Raw genomic sequence first — 17,984 nt, forward strand, 5'->3', positions numbered from 1 at the left:
TTTATCTTATGTGCATGCTTCATTTTAAATAAAATGCATCACAATCAGTTGAATTGTCAATTATAATATCACTTGTTTAGTAATAGAACAACGTGAAACTACAACTAATTCTAAACAAATACTAATATTATCCCAAACTTAATCATGTGTGGGACGGTGTCCAACAACATTTAAGTAAATCTAATAAATAATAAGGTATGAAATTTTACCTCAAAATATCTCAATACTATTAGTAGTATGTCACACAATTTATATATTTTAAATTGTTTGTCACATTTACAATGTGGAATTAGGTGTTGTATAACTTCACCCACGCTCATGATTCCAACTTTCCAAGTCACACAACTCCAACACATAGCTATAAAAGTTTTAAAGTCACACAACGTCTCCAACACATAGCTATAAAAGTTTTAAAGTAGCCAAATTCCTTATCCGGTAAGTTTTCAACTCACACAAGCATAAAGATATAAGAGCACTATATATTTCGGAGAGGAACATATTTTGCATATCATATTTGCTTATCATTTATACAAGTGGATTTTTTTTTTTTTAATCTAGCAATGTGATATATATATATATATAAAGGATAATGTTTAGGTACTCAAGTTTGAGTATCAACCTTGTACTCTACACATGGCAGACTGGAAATTAAGACCTTAGAGAAAAACCCTGGCCACCACCCCAAAAGAAAAAACTTTTTCTTCTCCTCAATCTATCCATGGGGGAGGGGCGGCCCTTGTATTCTCATAGACTGCTTCTCCCCTCACCCCTTTCTCCTTTGTTTTTCTTTTTATTTTTTTGTGTTTTTATTTTTGTCTTTTGGGATACTCTCCTCCCAATAAGTGATAGTATTTTCATTTCTCTTTGCGAGAGTTTCTTCACCTCTCTTCATGAGAATTTTTCTGATTTGGTTTGTTTTATGTTTTGATGCTTTCAGGTTTTCTCTGGTGCTCATCACAAGATGTTAGGAAGTCACTATTTTTGCCAGTACCAGTCATGTTTCTACTGGTTACTATTGCCCGATCCGCCACTTTGCGCTATTGTCAGCCTCGACCTAGAGATGTTGGTAAGATCGTGAATCCAAACACGACTAATTCGCTAATTCCTACGGTGCCTCTATGGCTCTGTTTGGTGACTATAGTATCTGCCTGATGCTGATGTTATGAGATTTTGGATTTTATGTGGGCTTTTATGCTTCATTTTTATGGGTTTTTGTTTTCTTGTAAGCCTTTGGGTTCATATTTTGTATTATCTCTACCTTTTTGGCTGTTTTAATGCAATGATATGTTTTATTCTAAAAAAAAAAACTTTATACTCAACACCAATCAAATGAGTTCATGATGAGATCTACTATGAGAGAGAACATGATAGATCTCATCATGAGCTCATTTAATTGGTGTTGAATACAAAGTTAGTATTCAAATTTAAGTACCCAAACATTTTTCATATATATATAGAATTACTCGTATTATAAAAATGAAGTAAATGAACTTGGCAGATGTTGGGGCACTTCATGTCTATAAAATTTGAAAATTGTCTGGAGATTCCATGGAGACTCGGACAAGTCCTGCTTTGTTTATAGACGACGATGTCATCGTTGGTGACTAAAAAGAGGATGATGTGATATATACCATCGTCCAAAAAGAACATAGAATTGGCGGAGGAATCTTGCAAAATTCCATCTTTTTTTTTTTTTTTTCCTTCCCGTAATTTGCAAGATTGCTCTTTGATTTTCCCTTTTTTGTTTTTTGTCTGAGCTCTTTGATTTGCCTTATATGATAAGAATCAATACTTTCAGATTCGTACGCCATGCAGCACCATTTAGATCTTCTCTTGTAAGCGTATGGATGACGCTAACTAGTTACCTAGATGGCTAGATCTGCTCAGTAAGTTTGATACTTTGATAGTTTGATTTGTCAAACTTTATATACATTTAGCAAATTAGCTTAAGTATTTTTCAACTTTTGAAAGATAAAGGTGAATGCATTAGTGGATTACAGACGTCTGAGAATTTTTCTCAGACAAAATGGAAAGTGAAAAGACATTGAAAAAAGAATAGGTGCTGGGTCTGTATATCACGTAACCAGCGCACTTAGAAATTTGTTGTAGACAATGTAACAATCAATGGTATCCTCCAAAAAGGAACTCATGAAATAGAGAGGGCTGTATTTGTCACGCAACGAATTAGCCTCCAAAATATGATTCTACTTTTCCGTTGTTGAAAGTGACCATTGATCTGTATATACTATATATATTAATTCGATCGTGTGGTGCGCCTTGAAACTTGATTTGGCTTGGGTGCTTAATTGTAAATTTAATGGCAAGTCAATTATGGGCAAGAACAAACTATCATTAGAGTTCGATCGCCGACACAGCCAATAGACTGGTAGCTAAGAAGACAACAACTGGAACCTAAGAAAAATGGATCGGATCTCAATCCTCTCTTCATCTTAATTCTCTCAACTTGTCATTTCTCAATTTTTAATGGTTGCCTTATATTATGAGTTGTCTTTGTTATCAGAAATGCTATCATATTTTTTTTTTTTCAAATTTATATAACATTCATACATTGAATATTAAAAAAATAATAAAAAAATTAAAATAAAAAAATATATATCATATTCAATAAAATAATAACACACAAAATAAGATATAATGTTTTTTTTAAAAAAAGTTGAGACAATTAATATTATTGAATAAAATAAGTAAAACTGTAAAAGTAAATATGAAGGAAAATCAAATTTTAATATAAATATGCCATATGGAACTTTGTCTTAGATGACCTAGATATTAAGCAAGAGAGATGACAATTGCACGGTGCACCCAGCCACCCACCACTTTTAAATTGTACGTACCAAACATGTATTCAAAATCAATGGCATATTTTGAAATAGTTGTCCAATTGTGTCGTATAAGGGCAATCTTGGAGAATGCTTTCCTTACAAATGCAAGCGAACTTGAGATTGATTTTTGGCCTTTTCTTTTTAATGATTTTTAGTTGGTTGGCATACTATATTAATGTTGAGTTTGATTTGAGATCTTCCATGAACGTGCAAAGCGTGTTATTTCATTTTCCTTCATTTTTATTTTAAACATTAAGCAAGGAAGGCAGGATTTAAGATCAGAAGATATATATGTTTTTGATTGCTCATTGCCATAAGCACAGTAATTACCAAGGCTGACTCTAGATTTTTAGGACCTAAAGCCAGCTATTAAAATGGAACGCCAAGTAAATTTATATAATTTGTTTAATTAGAACGATTAATAAGGGTCTAGTACACTTTTAACATACTCATACTCTAGCATAGGTGGGGTTTTTAAGAATATAAACAGTAAATATCGTGTTGACCAATTGATCATTATTGTATATATCCCTATCGAAAAATTAACTCAAAAACTCGTAAATTCTCTATACATTACTAATTGATCAGTATAGTATATATCCTTATTGAAAAGCTAAAAATTTTAAATCTCAAAAACTCGTAAATTCTCTAAATATTATAACTAAATATATTGAAGTAATTTCAATCAACCCAAAGGGATATTAAGAAACAAGTAAAAATAGGAAATCAATTTGTTCACTACAATTACACTTGCAAATGCTATTGCACTATAATAGCCGATCATTGATGTTACGAGAAATAATAATACTATATTTATTACATTTTTATACCATCTCACGTGTCATTATTTTATTGGAAAATGTTTTTCTTTTCTTTTTTGAGTTTTTATTTTTTAGTGTCCAATGTATGAATGTCATGTAAGTTGCCACATAAGGTGACATGAAAGAATAATGCTATACTTACCACATTCTTATACCACATTTTTATACCATCTGACGTGTCATTACTTTATTGGACAAAGTTTTTTTTTTCCTTTTTGGGTTTTTCTTTTTATTTTTTAATATCCAATGTATGAATGCCATATAAGTTGCCACATAAGGTGGTATGAAATTATGGTATAAAAATGTGGTATATGTAGCACTACTGGACATGAAATTATGGTATAAAAATATGAGATATCTAACACTACTGTACGAGAAAATAATGGAAGCTAACGCACACGTCGTTTATATCTTTACAATTTTTTTTTTAAACATGCTCATTTTGAGTTGAATTAAAATTAAATAAGATATTTAAATGAAAAGACAAAAAAAGACTAGTAGTTGTGGTTGTAATTGTACCACATCTATGGGAAAATTGGAGTTCCTCCAACAGGAGAAGGAGCCAAGAATTATCCCTTCTAAAATTGTGAGGTGCTTATTAGTATTATAGGGATAAAATTGAAAGTTCAGGACAAGATTAAGTTCACACAGTGGGTGTCTAAAGAACAAGCCATATTCTTTGATTAAAAAAAAAAAGAAAAAGAAAAAGAAAAAAAGAACAAGGCATAAAATCCAAAGGCCCAAATGAAACATCTACCAACAAATGACTGGTCAACAACACCACCAGCCCAAAGAAGCAGCTCGGTCCACCACCAACCCAAACTCAGCCCAAGGCAGACACAATTCCCCACAAATCTCATCGCCTCTGCAATCCAACGGCCATGAACTCTCTTCCCACATGAGCATACCGTACACAGCTCCACATCCTAAACATTTCTCTCCATTTAAAACCAAAAAAAAAAAAAAAAAATCAACGGCCGACTGGTACTGAGTGTGCTGACGTATCACGGACTCTGCTTCCCTCCTCCTTTCTCTCATCTGCTTAGATCTCACTCTCCCCCTTCCTGATCTGGTATTTCTCTTCCTCAAATTTTCTCCTCTTTTAATATTTTCTCTATTTTTGTTCAAAAATGGCGTATTCAATTCCTCTGTAATTCACGAACAAGTAGTTTTTCTTTCTCTTTAGGGTTTCATTGTCATCAGTAATTTTTGTGGGCTTTGGGATATTTTGGCCATGGCTGCTCCACCTGCCAGAGCTAGAGCCGATTATGATTACCTCATAAAGCTCCTCCTGATCGGCGACAGCGGTACGATTTTACATTTCTACCCTCCGAAATTTGTGATCTCATGGACAGAAATGTGATCTTGTGACATTTGTTGATGGTATCTGTATGTCTGTATTATTTCGGAATTTGAGGGTTCTAATTTTATGTTTTCTGTGGAGCCAATAACGTGCATATTAAGATTTTTTTTTCTTTTGGTAAATTGTATTATGATTGCTGTGAATTCCTGATATATGTTTGATGCGCAACATAGATGTAATTTTTGGGGTCACAGTGTGGTTGGTCTCTTCATTGCGAATAGTTGGGCCCAGTTATTCCCTAGATTTGTAATTAATTTGGTTCATTTAAGTTTTCGTTCGGATTCCTTTGAGTCAGCATTTCATGTGATATCTGTATTTCAGCTCTATTCCATATGCATTTTCTAAATAATCCCATTGTGTTCGGGGCCTTTTGGAGTTTGAAGCATATGTGCTAGCTATTCTATAAGATGAATGAGGTTTTCTTAGGACTTAGTAATCTCTTTGATAATGGTTCTGGGTTGTAAAGTGCATAAATTTTAGCAAGTGTTGCTGGGTTGCATTGTACCATTGAGTGACTCGTGTTAGTTCACGGTACCTTGGGTGAGTGGAGTCCCATAAAAGAAAATAGTTATTAAAAGATGAGAGGCTTATATAGATTGTTGAGTACAAACCCATTAGTTTTGATAATGGTTCTGGGTTGTAAAGTGCATAAATTTTAGCAAGTGTTGCTGGGTTGCATTGTACCATTGAGTAACTCGTGTTAGTTCACGGTACGTTGGGTGAGTGGAGTCCCATAAAAGAAAATAGTTATTAAAAGATGAGAGGCTTATATAGATTGTTGAGTACAAACCCATTAGTTTTGATAATGGTTCTGGGTTGTAAAGTGCATAAATTTTAGCAAGTGTTGCTGGGTTGCATTGTACCATTGAGTGACTCGTGTTAGTTCACGGTACCTTGGGTGAGACATCACTTCAATGAGACCAACATATACATGTTTGAGACATTGCTTCAACCTCAAAACTTAAACTAATGGTTTTTTTCTCAACAATCTATATAAGCCTCTCATTTTTTAATAACTATTTTCTTTTATGGGACTCCACTCACGTGATATTCCAACAGTCACCCCTCACGTGTGAGAATCTACCATATCAATCATGCTCTCCCCTTCAAACGGAAGTCATCTAGGTGTTACATGCAACCACTCATAGTGCCATACTCTACCATAGGGAATGGGGACAAATCCATGAGAGTCATCATATGATCTCACTCTCACCAAACACTAGCCATGTTAAGCTTTCTGAACCTTTGGATCCAACACCACCAGCAGGCATGTAACGCTTGGATGGTTTTCATTTGAGGAGGAACGTGAATGATGTGGTAGACTCTCATATGCAAAGGGGAGATTGCTGGAATATCACATGTGAATGAGGTTTCAGATGGAGAAATAGTAACAAGAATGAGAAATTTATATACATGGTTGAGCCCAAACCCATTTTTAGCTCAAGCTTTTTGTTTGAAGTGGTGTCTCAGCCATGTATATGTTGGTCTGATTGGATATTTCCCAATGTGTTGTTCCATCTTACACATTGGGCTTAATTTTATGTGAATAGTTATTGTTTGTTATTTATATAGTTCTGGTTAATTTTACTTACTATCATCAGGCGACCAATGATTCGATTATAGTGTGACTAGTATCAGATGACATCTCTTTATTGATTATGGATGTTGAGCATGTCCACATTTCTGTTTATATTTCCTATTAGTACCACGGCCACTAGGGTTGAGTTTATTCCTTTTTTCATTTGTTATGTGACTTTGCAGGTGTGGGTAAGAGTTGCCTTCTTTTGCGTTTCTCTGATGGATCCTTTACAACTAGTTTTATTACAACCATTGGGTAAGTATTTTCTATGCATGAATGTATTTTTGGTTTTGTTCCCTCTTCCCTCTACAACTGCTTCTGAATCTTGCTAGGTTGTAATTGCCTTGACAGTATTGATTTCAAGATAAGGACCATAGAGCTTGATGGGAAACGAATTAAATTGCAAATCTGGGATACTGCTGGGCAAGAACGGTTTCGAACAATTACAACTGGTTAGTTCATTTGCTTTAAAGTGTTGTTAGGTTGAACCTTGAATGTGTAACCATGTCCTAACTTTCTCTTAAATGCAAGTTTGACCATATGCTGCTTGCGGCTGTGTTTGCAAGCTGTGTACACCAAAGATTCACCTACATGAAGAAGCATGTATTAACCAAAATTTCATCTTAATGATTTTAAGATAGAAGAACCTATTATCTTCAAGCTCTGCTGGACTTTTGTAAATGGATTTAAAGTTCAAATTGGAGCTGTATAATTGAACAAATTGAGTTTTCATAAATGGTCAGATTTTGACCTGTGTCTCAGCTCATATACTTTATGCAGCAGCTTCTAATTTGTCTTATGGATCTTAATATTTGATGTCCCTTTCTGCTGTGGCTTCAAAATATGTCCAAAGCTGTTAACATATCTAACATCGTATGTTACCTTTTAGATTTGATAGTTTTTGGGATCCTGCCTTCATTTCCAAAGAATTTTCGAAGCTTTCTTAGTTATTCTTTGTTTCTGCAGCTTACTACCGTGGAGCCATGGGTATTTTGCTCGTGTATGATGTCACCGATGAGTCATCTTTTAACAGTAACCTCTTCTCTTCCATAATTTATAATTTGTCAGTTTCTATCTTTATAGAACTCTGTGTGTATGTTTTGTTAAATGAAGACGGTAGAATCTTCATGATATTAAGATTGTTACAACTTACACTTTGACTTTTGGGGATCTACAGATGGGTTCCATTCATTAATGGGGAATCTTTTTAAGTTTTTTGGTTATACATATACATGGTAATCGAACTAATTTCCACCTGCATTCAGACATTAGGAATTGGATTCGTAACATAGAACAGCATGCCTCTGACAATGTCAACAAGATCCTTGTGGGTAACAAGGCTGACATGGATGAAAGCAAAAGGGTTTGTTCCCATCCCTTCTATGTGTTTTTGTGTGTGTGTGTGTGTGGGTGGGTGGGTGTTCTTGAGTGGTGCATGTCGGTGTGTTATGTGACTTGGTGACTTCAATCTTGTCTTGACAATTGACCTCTTTCAGGCTGTCCCCACCTCAAAGGGTCAAGCACTTGCTGATGAATATGGCATCAAATTCTTCGAGACTGTGAGTATCTGATGGCGCTTTCTAACATACAAAGTACTTGGTTTTTTCACATTTGCTGAAGATACTGTTTATTACAGAGTGCAAAGACAAATTTGAATGTGGAGGAAGTCTTCTTTTCAATAGCTAGGGATATCAAGCAAAGACTTGCTGATACTGACTCGAGGTCTGAGGTATGATTATTTTTAATTTATTCAAGTCACTTGTATTGCTGCCTATCCTCCTGGTACACATGTAACTTTTTATGTGTAAAACTAAATTATTAGCATCCATATGATCTTTTTAATTTAACATCTGAAAATATCAATATCTATTTTTTTCTTCTTTTGCCCTGATATACTTTAATTGTCTTATCTCAGTCTTTGATACCAACTTGAGTTGGTTGGGAACTGTTTGATTAAGTCCAATTTAATTTGTTATATACTGAGCTTTACTTTTGTTGAACTTTTGCAGCCTCAGACAATCAAGATTAACCAACCTGACCAGGGAGCTGGGGCTGCACAAGCTGCCCAAAAATCAGCTTGTTGTGGTTCTTAAAAAAAGTTGTGTTGAACATTATAATGATGGGTATATTCTCAAGGCAACGCAACCTCTCTGCTGGGAAAAAAAAACTGATTTGTTACAACTCTGTCACTGGTGCTTGTATCGTTTTCTTTATCATTATTTTATAATTACTACTGATTTGGGTGTGAATGGTAGATCCTCATATTTTGGGAAGTCAATTATATATTAGTTGATTTTTCATGAAAGTTATCTTCTTGAGCATATAAAAACTGGTTACATTTATTGCCTTTATGATGGAAGTCCTGTCTCATCTCTTGTATGATAGGAATTGTTTCATGGCTCTGGTGATGTCTTTTGGGAAGTGTATTTTATTTAATGCTTTGACATGAAGTCTCCTTTGCGACGCCTTTTAGATCTTGGAAGCAAGGAGGGGAGGAAAATTTTCTTAAAACTGAATAAATTGACTTAATTTAGCATTTTAAAAGTAACTGAATAAACAGAATAAACCTGGTAGGTAACTATTTTCTGTAGAGATCCTAATGTATATGATAGGGTTTTCCTAAAGTTGGTAGCTCATGCACGCGTGGATAGCTCTAATGAGATCGGTCCATTGTGGAGCTCAAACCATTCAACGATGGTGAGTTATCTATTATGTGTGGATGATTGCCATTCTAGTTATCTATGTCCATGGATGATTGATGCTAGAATTTCTCATGATAGTTATGGCCATTCAGTTTTGTTCTTGCTGTGAGCCTGTGAAGAAGGTGAATCATCTCATCCTCATAACACTACTCTATATTTTGTCTTGTTCGAAATATTCCGAAAAGATGCTGTAATGCGACCCTATCTTAATCCCAAAAGCTACATGATCCATGTTTTCTTGTTCGAAAAGCTCCCAGAAACTGTTGAAAGGCCATTTTCTCATCCTGTGCCTCTGGTGCTGTCCTGAATCACATGATATGCCTCACTCACTCAGCAAGGTCATGCCCAAAGTGGCTACATGAAAAGCGTCCTTGGTGATATATTGATATGCATTATTTTTAACTGTTTGGCGTTTGCTAGAATTCTTGTCTGGGGAACTGGTATCAAATCAACTTTACCTGATTTGGAGGATTTTAGGACGTGGGTGTACCTCCTGATGTGTAGCCCATACATTCGGCTAATTTTCCACTAGACAAAGCCAAAGCTGCATTGCTTTTGGAAATTGACCAAAAGGTGCATTTTTTTTTTATTATTCATGGGCCATGGCCATTAAAAGAAAAGCAAAAATAAAGTAAAAAGAAGGACAAAATCCATCTTCTATTATGGATTCATTGAATTTCTCAAAAAATTAATATATGAGAATTTCTTTACCGTGGCATGCATTTATTGGTATATGATTCGGAGCAGTTGTGAGATTCACATCACTTCCAGAAAATATGTAATCATAGTTAAGAAAAACTTAATGTGATGACATATGCCATTTTCAACCATTCAGATTAGCTCTTTGTTTTCTACTCACTTGCATCATAAATATGGGGCATATTCTAAAGTGATGCAGCTGATGGCATATCTATATTTTTCCTTCAACTTACATCGAGATGTGAAACTAGGGCTACCACTCACTCATTCCAATCCTATGCCATTTAAGCCAAAGTTCATAGGCTAATGTAAATCTCCAGCCATTTCCCATTTTTGCCTTCAGTTTGAGTGAAAAATCAAATATGGAGAAGAAACGTTATTAGTAATTTGATTAAACTCGAATTTATTCCCCAAATCTTATCGGTAATTCTCATTTTATCTCAAAAATCTCTTGGAAACAAAATAGTTTGACCATTGGGGTCTGTGGATAAGTTTAGGAACTCCAAACCTCTAATCTGATATGAGAAGAGACTGAGAAATATTCTTCAAATTTGGGAAAGGATTGGGGCCCATTTTTAAGTGATTTTTTTCCAAAATTTTAATTTGAGAATGAGTTAAAAAGGATAATTGTAGATACATGCCCAACCTATCTTTTAAAGACCTGCTTAAATAATTTTAGGCAACTAAGCATGACCTTCACCTTTCATGTACTTTATGTTTTTCTACATGTCTGGCAAGGCCTCAGTCCTGACAGAGACAGTAATTCTGGCCTCTTGCAGAGGTTCTTTCTGCAATGACCACTTAGGAACCGCTTGCAGTATCCCCATTCCCCAGTGCAACTTTTAACAAATACAAAGCTCCCAGATGTACGAACAACACAAATTATTGATGTTTTTCCTGTTATAGTTCAGCAGCCACTAGATTAATTAGGTAGGAGTTTTTTAGCATCTATCAGACTATCAATGATAATTGTTTGTGGGAAAATCCACATCGATCCGAATAGCCAATCACGGCTCGACACGTGGCTGGTCAACACCCACCTCGGAGTTGACTTTCTATGGTCAAACTTTGACCTCCACATCATCACTGGTCAGCATTTCCTCTGCCAGCTCAGACCGAATTCCCACGCCGGGCCCACCATGTTCGGTCCGAGCCGAACCGATGATCTTTCAATGGATCGAGTGTCCATCTCACCACGGTCATTCCGGTTCGGCTCGGCTCGGCACAAGGCACGGTCTCTTTTCGAGTTCTGGCGTCGACCAGTAAGGGCTCGGAAGGACCCCAGTCTACTGGATCGGCTCGGTCTTGAATCCCATGCCCGATCCGATCATACATGGACTTTATGTCTACGCATAAAGACATGTGCTTGTATCGGCTCGGCTCGGCTCTCCGCCGCCATTCCCGGGAAGATCACGCTGGGACGAACCGCCACACTTAAATGCACCTGACACAAATCTTCTGACAGAAGGGATATCAGGCTTGCATTCATGACTACTGGAGCAGTCTGCCTGAACCTTCCAGCCTTGCATTTAATGGAGCATTCAATGCAGCATTGAATGCTGAAGAAGCAGGCAGCTGAGCATGCAACTAGGTCTAACCAGGTGCGTGGGTCTCTGGCAACCATTCATTCACATGCAGGTATCTTACTCATTAAGGTTTCCCTTGCTTATATATATCAAGTCATATGTGCAAAAACTAGGACTACGCATCTACACACAAAACATTTATACAAAATTTCCACTCTCCCAAGAGCATACCCAACTTGCTGAGAATAACCCAGAACATTTGCCTTGTTCTTCCCATTCTCCCAAGTTCTTCCTTTGTTCTTCCTCATCCACCATCAAACACCATCACTGACTTCATCATCGGAGCGTGTTTGGCTGGTACCACACCGGTCCATCTCCCTTGACCTTGTTTCTCTTGCAGGAAGATCTCAACCAGCATCCACTTCATCATCCAGCAAAGCACCTGATCAGCCAGATCAGCTTATCTAAGTTGTTGCATCTACCTTACGAGAATTTGCATCAACAATAATATAAGAGAAAACTTAAGGTGTATGGATAGGGTAATGTTCTCTCACTAGCTATATGACATGTTTTGTTGTCGAACTCTCAACATTCAAATAAGAACAATTGACAATCTAACAACATGTCAGGCTATCTGATAAGAGAAAATTTTCCTCTTTAAATATATACAACATAAACCAATATATGCGTATAATTAAAAAGAAAAAAAAAGGCTAGGTTATAAAACAAGAAAGGAACAGTGACCTTGGGTTCATTATGTGGCCTGGTTAGTAGAGCAAAGCTTTTCAGTGCTGTGATTTTGTTGGGGTTGGTTTCTGCAGGAATGGACCTTTTTCCTCTCAGTGGGATTGAATCTCAATCAAGGCATGAGCAAAATATCATCAGGCTGTTGTTGTTGATTATTCTTACTCAGATGCCACTGCCACTGCTGTCAATTCCTCTTTTTCCAATATTCCGGATGCTGTTGTAGTGGCAATTGCGATTGAAAGACGAAATTAAAGTTGTTGTCTCATGTCTGGTCTTATAAGCAGCTGGGATGTTATGCTAATGCTATGGGCTGCCACCTAGTCATTCCTACCAGTTCTTGTTGCCTACTCAGATGCCACTGTCACTGCCACCAACTTCTTCTCTATTTTGCAATTACCACAAACACTGAGACATATTATCATCATGAGCCATTGAGCCTGTATCTTGTTGTGTGGAGTAAATGCAAGGATTACAAATTTACAAGTACTAGCCATCTCCATGTACAAACAAACAAACAAATAGGATCAGCAAGTGAAAATCGGGAGGAAGAATTGGTATATATAGTGAGGCAATCACTTGGAAATATCAAACAAATAGTCAAGAAACTGATGGAATCAATCTAACTCACCAAAAGGGTTATAAATGCAACACCATTGCTGCTTGTTTTGTGTCTCTTTGTGTCACCAAGATGTATTGAATTTTGTTTTCTACCCCAGATTTAGATGCACATGTAGTTGGCAAGAGTGTCATACATACATAAATACAATTCAACCTCATATTGACAATGATTACTTTATACGAATTTATACTGATGAGACTGTGATGTGGAACCCACATCAGCAGCGGATAGCATGAAGAGTAATGTTAGAGGTACCATGCTTGCCGATCACATTAGCAGCTGATTATACGATGTGATAGTTGATGTGTTACTTAACAGATGGTCATAATAATTGATATAATCAGTAAACCCCAACAAATGTGGTTCCTCTAACATTATTCTAGCAAGAGAAATCTTTGAGAAATCTCAAACCCCAACTTCTCTTTTGGACCAAAACTATGTGTTCAGTGCTTTTCTTTTAGGCCCTCAGTGAACTATAAGAATCTTTGATCCTAAAATCTCTCATGTGATCTGTAAGTAGCACTAATATAAACAGGGGATCCAAACTCTGAATCTTATAGGTGAGCATATATTACATCATCATCACAGCATATCCCAATATTTATTGATTGGCCATGGACCCACATTGGGGAACCACATCTAATGGGTTCCAGATAGGAGTTGGATTATGCATTTAGCGTAATAGTGGGCCTATAGATGAATCATTGTTAAATGCACAAGCAAAACAAACTATTAAAGCCTAAAACTATGAATAGTGGAACTTGGGTGCTGATAGTTTTTTACTGTAATTCTGGCCTTTACCACAATTACCAAACTAAATATATACATTATAATTCAAATTGGGAAAAAGCAAGCATTAGAGGTTCTTTTGCTAATCAGCGTATGTGTCACCTCCAACAATGGCATTATGGAATAGGATGCAATTATTGCTCAGCTTTCTGAATAAACCTTCTGATCATGATCATCCCTCTAAACTAACATACTTAATTAGCAGTGGTGCCTGAAATTTATATATTTGGGGAACAAATTCGAGACTATTTACATGGATTAGAGAATCAGTCACCTAGTTTATAGGCCTTATAGGGAATCTTTCAAATGATTTCTGTTAAATACTTTTTTCAGTTATTTTAACGTAAAAGCAAAAGACAGTTTCGAGTGCGCAACAATGTCACTTTGCTCTCTCTCTTTTTTTTGGATCAAATAATTCATATGCAGATAGGGGATTTGCGTGCACGGGTCTAAAAGAAGCGTTTATAGACTGAAACTATCTCAAACAACTTTTGGAGACATCTACAAAAAGGAGCTCCACTGGACCAGTGACCCTAGCTAACCCATGCAAAGATACCCAATACTTAATTAGAGGCACTAAGAGACCCTTTACAGCTTAAATATTGATCAATTAGTCCTTCTAATTAAAAGGGTTTTCAGCTAATAATTGACTTTTAATAGGTTAGTGGATTCCCTATACTTTAAGTACTTGGGGGATGTTACAGTTTGTGTGACAAGCTTTGTGTATAAAAAGGGTTATGGCTGTGCAATCTCATTAGCTTCCTTATGTAGAGAGAAGTTTGCATTTTGGGCAGTTGAGAGAATTGTTTGTGTACAAAATGAAGAACCATGGACATGGGTTGTTTGAAAGAGTCAAGGCTGCCAAGCCTTTCTTTGCTGTTATTTTCTTGCAATTTGGGCTTGCAGGGATGGATCTTCTCTCCAAGGCTGCATTAAACCAGGGGATGAGCAACTATGTGCTTGTTGTCTACCGCCATGCAGTTGCCACTGCTGTTGTTGCTCCTTTTGCAGTGATTTTTGACAAGTCTCTCTCTCTCTCTCTCTCTCTCTCTCTCTCTCTCTCTCTCTCTCTCATGCACATACAAAACACACATATAATAACCTTGCCAAAATATTGAGTCAGTGACTAAAACAGTGTTTTTTTTTATAAATTTGAACAGAAAATTAAGGCCAAAGATGACACTTCCAATCTTCCTCAAGATAATGGTGCTCAGCTTGCTTGAGTAATTTTCTGAATTGCTATTTACAAGGTTTCTTCTAATTTCATTTAATCATTTCTTACCTCCCTCTCTATCTCTTGGCAGGCCAGTTCTTGACCAAAACTTGTATTTTATGGGAATGAAGTACACAACAGCAACTTTTGCAGCTGCTATGTGCAATATTCTTCCTGCCCTTACTTTTGTAATGGCTTGGGTTCTTAGGTAACACATATACATACCAATTACTACATAAGCTTCTACCCAATAAAGCAATCATCCATTCACTAATAATTAAAAGGGTCTCTGCATGGCTTGTCATATATAAATATCTGTGTGTGTGTATGGGTAATATAATATAATATAATATTATAACTTGTAATCTTTATGGGCAGGCTTGAGAAGGTGAAATTGAAATGCATCCGCAGCCAAAGTAAGGTGCTTGGAACTGCAGCAACAGTTGCAGGTGCCATGATCATGACACTGGTGAAGGGACCAGTTCTAGAGTTGTTTTGGACCAAAGGAACAACTAACCACCAACAGCAAACAGTTGGGCAAATAAGTCTCCAAAATTCAATAAAGGGTGCCATAATGATTACAGTAGGGTGCTTCTGCTGGGCTTGTTTCATAATTTTACAGGTGAGTGTTTGATCAATATACGTGAATGTTCTCTTGTCATATTACGAATCTGGATCATCGATTATATATGTTCTCACTAGCTCGTAACTGAATACGTGATCTAGATTCAATAATATTATATGTATATGTAGAGAGAGATTAATGTAAGGTTCAATTACAAATACACCCACCAATTATAGGGGTATTTCGTATTGGTATATGAACAAAAAAATATTTTATATTAATATACTAACTAATAAAAATTTACAAAATAACACATCCGTTACAAATTTCGTTAATAAGAATGTTAAATGCTAGTGTAGACAGTGCTGACGTAGATGTTTTGAATAATGTGGACACCAAATTTAAACCACATGGATTAATAATGTCATATTTAATTTTATTTTTAGAGGGTTTAAAAGTGTTGTTAGTTTTTTTTTTTTTTAATCAATATGACATTATTAATCCATGTGGAGCAACTTTGGTATCCACATCATTCAAAAAAGCCACGTCATCATTGTCCAAAGTGGCATTTAACTATTTTTTTTTACAAAATTTATAATGGATGTATTATTTTTTTTTATTTATGGACCAATATGAAATACCACCTATACTTGGTGAGTGCATTTTGTAATTAATGATTGTTTGATGGATCTCCTAATCACAAATACATTGGTTATGTTATTGTAGGCAATCACACTAAAAACATACCCTGCTGAGCTCTCCCTTTCAGCTTGGATATGCCTGATGGGCACATTGGAAGGAACTGCTGTGGCATTAGTCATGGAAAGGGGTAACTTTGCCGTCTGGTCTATAAAATGGGACACAAAGTTATTGGCAGCTTGCTACAGTGTAAGAATATTAAACTACTATCTGGCCCCAAAAAAACAAGGAATATTAAACTACTGATCGGAAAAAGTAATTTTGGCATGCCTCTGAAATTAGAGTATAGGATTCATTTTCTATGTTTGGAACACATCTTGGGAATCTTGGGAATGGGTTAGGTAAAAAATGGGAATTGGATACCCATGAACTAGAGGAATGAGAAACTCATGAGTCCTTAAGGTTTGCCAAACCCCGGCCAGGAAATGGGTTCACAATACATTTAAATGACCAGGTTACCCTTCCTATCACGTGTCATAAATTAAAATTTTCCAAACACTGAAATAAAAATACTTAGGAATGGGATTCTTAAGTACCCATTCCGCAAACAAACCTTACTTACCTAAAGGTTTAGGTTGTTGAAGATTGGAATGGCTCACATGCTTAAAACACTTTTTACAGGTTTAAACTCTTCAGGCTTCAGCTCTTTATATTTACACATTAGTGCATATATGCAGGGCATATTCTGTTCGGCACTAGCTTATTACATTCAAGGACTGGTAATGAAACACCGAGGCCCTGTGTTTGTGACAGCTTTTAGTCCCCTAAGCATGGTTATTGTTGCTGTTTTGAGCTCTATCATTTTGCGCGAGCAGCTGTCTCTTGGAAGGTATCTCTATCATTTTGAACCCACCACACACTTATACAAGAAACCACCTAATCTGATCTCATTTTACAGGCTACTTGGTGCTGCTGTCATAATCGTTGGCCTATATCTTGTTGTATGGGGTAAAGCCAAAGACTACAAGTCCCCAATCTCAACAGTCGAAGAGGAACTAGCACCAACTAAACAAGTAGTAGAGGCAAAGGAAAATCCCAATCTTGAGGCCATCACAATTGCATCATCTTGCAAATGAGAATTGTAACCAGAGATGAAACGAACAATTGACAAAAGGAATCCAATATCTGCCTAAATTTTTGCTTTCCTTACTGCAGTAATGAACATACCCAGCTGTAGCATATATACTCAATTAAACATGGTATGAAATGTGTCAAACTCAGACATGATGCAAGGAAAATAACTACTGAAAAGAAACCAATCATAATTCATAACCAGGAACAAGAAGCCCATCATATGTTAATAAATTCATTGCACCACTGAATCTAATAACATTAGGAATGCCAAAATTCTTTCCAGGTTAGCATATGTTCATCTCAAAGCTTTACAAAAACACCTTGTGCTTCACATAACTACTTCGAGCTTGCACCAGTGGTGTACTCACCATTAATGAGTACAAGTTATAGCCGAAAAAAGGTTACTTGTATGCATAAAACAAAGCTGATTCTGTCTTGCAATTCGAACAAGCTTACTTCATGACAATTGCTCCCCCCGTCTAGGGGCGGAGATAGATATAGATTCTATGTTTCGAACAAACTACTACCAAAATATTTTTCAAATAATTCAATAGTATCTAAAAGTTAAATTTAAAAAAAAAAAAAAAAAAAAAACTTTCTATTAGTCAAGTTATGTATAGTATACATATATTAATACTCATATAATTTGTGAATTCATCTGGATATCTACAATTAGAGTCTATTTATTATTAGCGTGCTAAAAAATTATTGTTGGAATGTTAGAGTTTACACATTTGTTGCACTA

General features: G+C 36.0%; 2 protein-coding genes across 3 annotated transcripts; both read left to right on the top strand.

Moving 5' to 3' along the window:
* The first annotated feature begins 4,597 nt into the window (after window positions 1-4,597).
* LOC147281694 (ras-related protein RABE1a) lies at window positions 4,598-8,911 on the top strand. 2 transcript variants are annotated; one of them, XM_086246023.1, is made up of 9 exons: window positions 4,598-4,736; window positions 4,851-4,971; window positions 6,789-6,861; window positions 6,958-7,058; window positions 7,573-7,638; window positions 7,872-7,969; window positions 8,103-8,165; window positions 8,243-8,335; window positions 8,616-8,911. In XM_086246023.1, the coding sequence occupies exons 2-9, from the start codon at window positions 4,899-4,901 to the stop codon at window positions 8,697-8,699; spliced, it is 651 nt and encodes a 216-aa protein (XP_086102149.1). In that variant the 5' UTR covers window positions 4,598-4,736; window positions 4,851-4,898; the 3' UTR covers window positions 8,700-8,911. The 2 variants fall into 2 exon arrangements, with proteins under 2 accessions (XP_086102149.1, XP_086102150.1); XM_086246024.1 differs by having other exon boundaries at window positions 4,635-4,736; window positions 4,834-4,971.
* A 5,536-nt stretch (window positions 8,912-14,447) lies between these two features.
* LOC147281695 (WAT1-related protein At2g37460-like) lies at window positions 14,448-17,442 on the top strand. Its single transcript, XM_086246651.1, has 7 exons — window positions 14,448-14,712; window positions 14,849-14,911; window positions 14,993-15,109; window positions 15,280-15,523; window positions 16,193-16,354; window positions 16,843-16,994; window positions 17,064-17,442. Exons 1-7 carry the CDS (start codon window positions 14,507-14,509, stop codon window positions 17,239-17,241), a joined length of 1,122 nt encoding a protein of 373 aa, XP_086102777.1. The 5' UTR covers window positions 14,448-14,506; the 3' UTR covers window positions 17,242-17,442.
* The last annotated feature ends 542 nt before the right edge of the window (window positions 17,443-17,984 follow it).

The sequence above is a fragment of the Dryas octopetala genome, chromosome 6, assembly GCF_963921425.1.
Source record: "Dryas octopetala chromosome 6, drDryOcto1.1, whole genome shotgun sequence".
Classification (NCBI taxonomy): Eukaryota; Viridiplantae; Streptophyta; class Magnoliopsida; order Rosales; family Rosaceae; genus Dryas; species Dryas octopetala.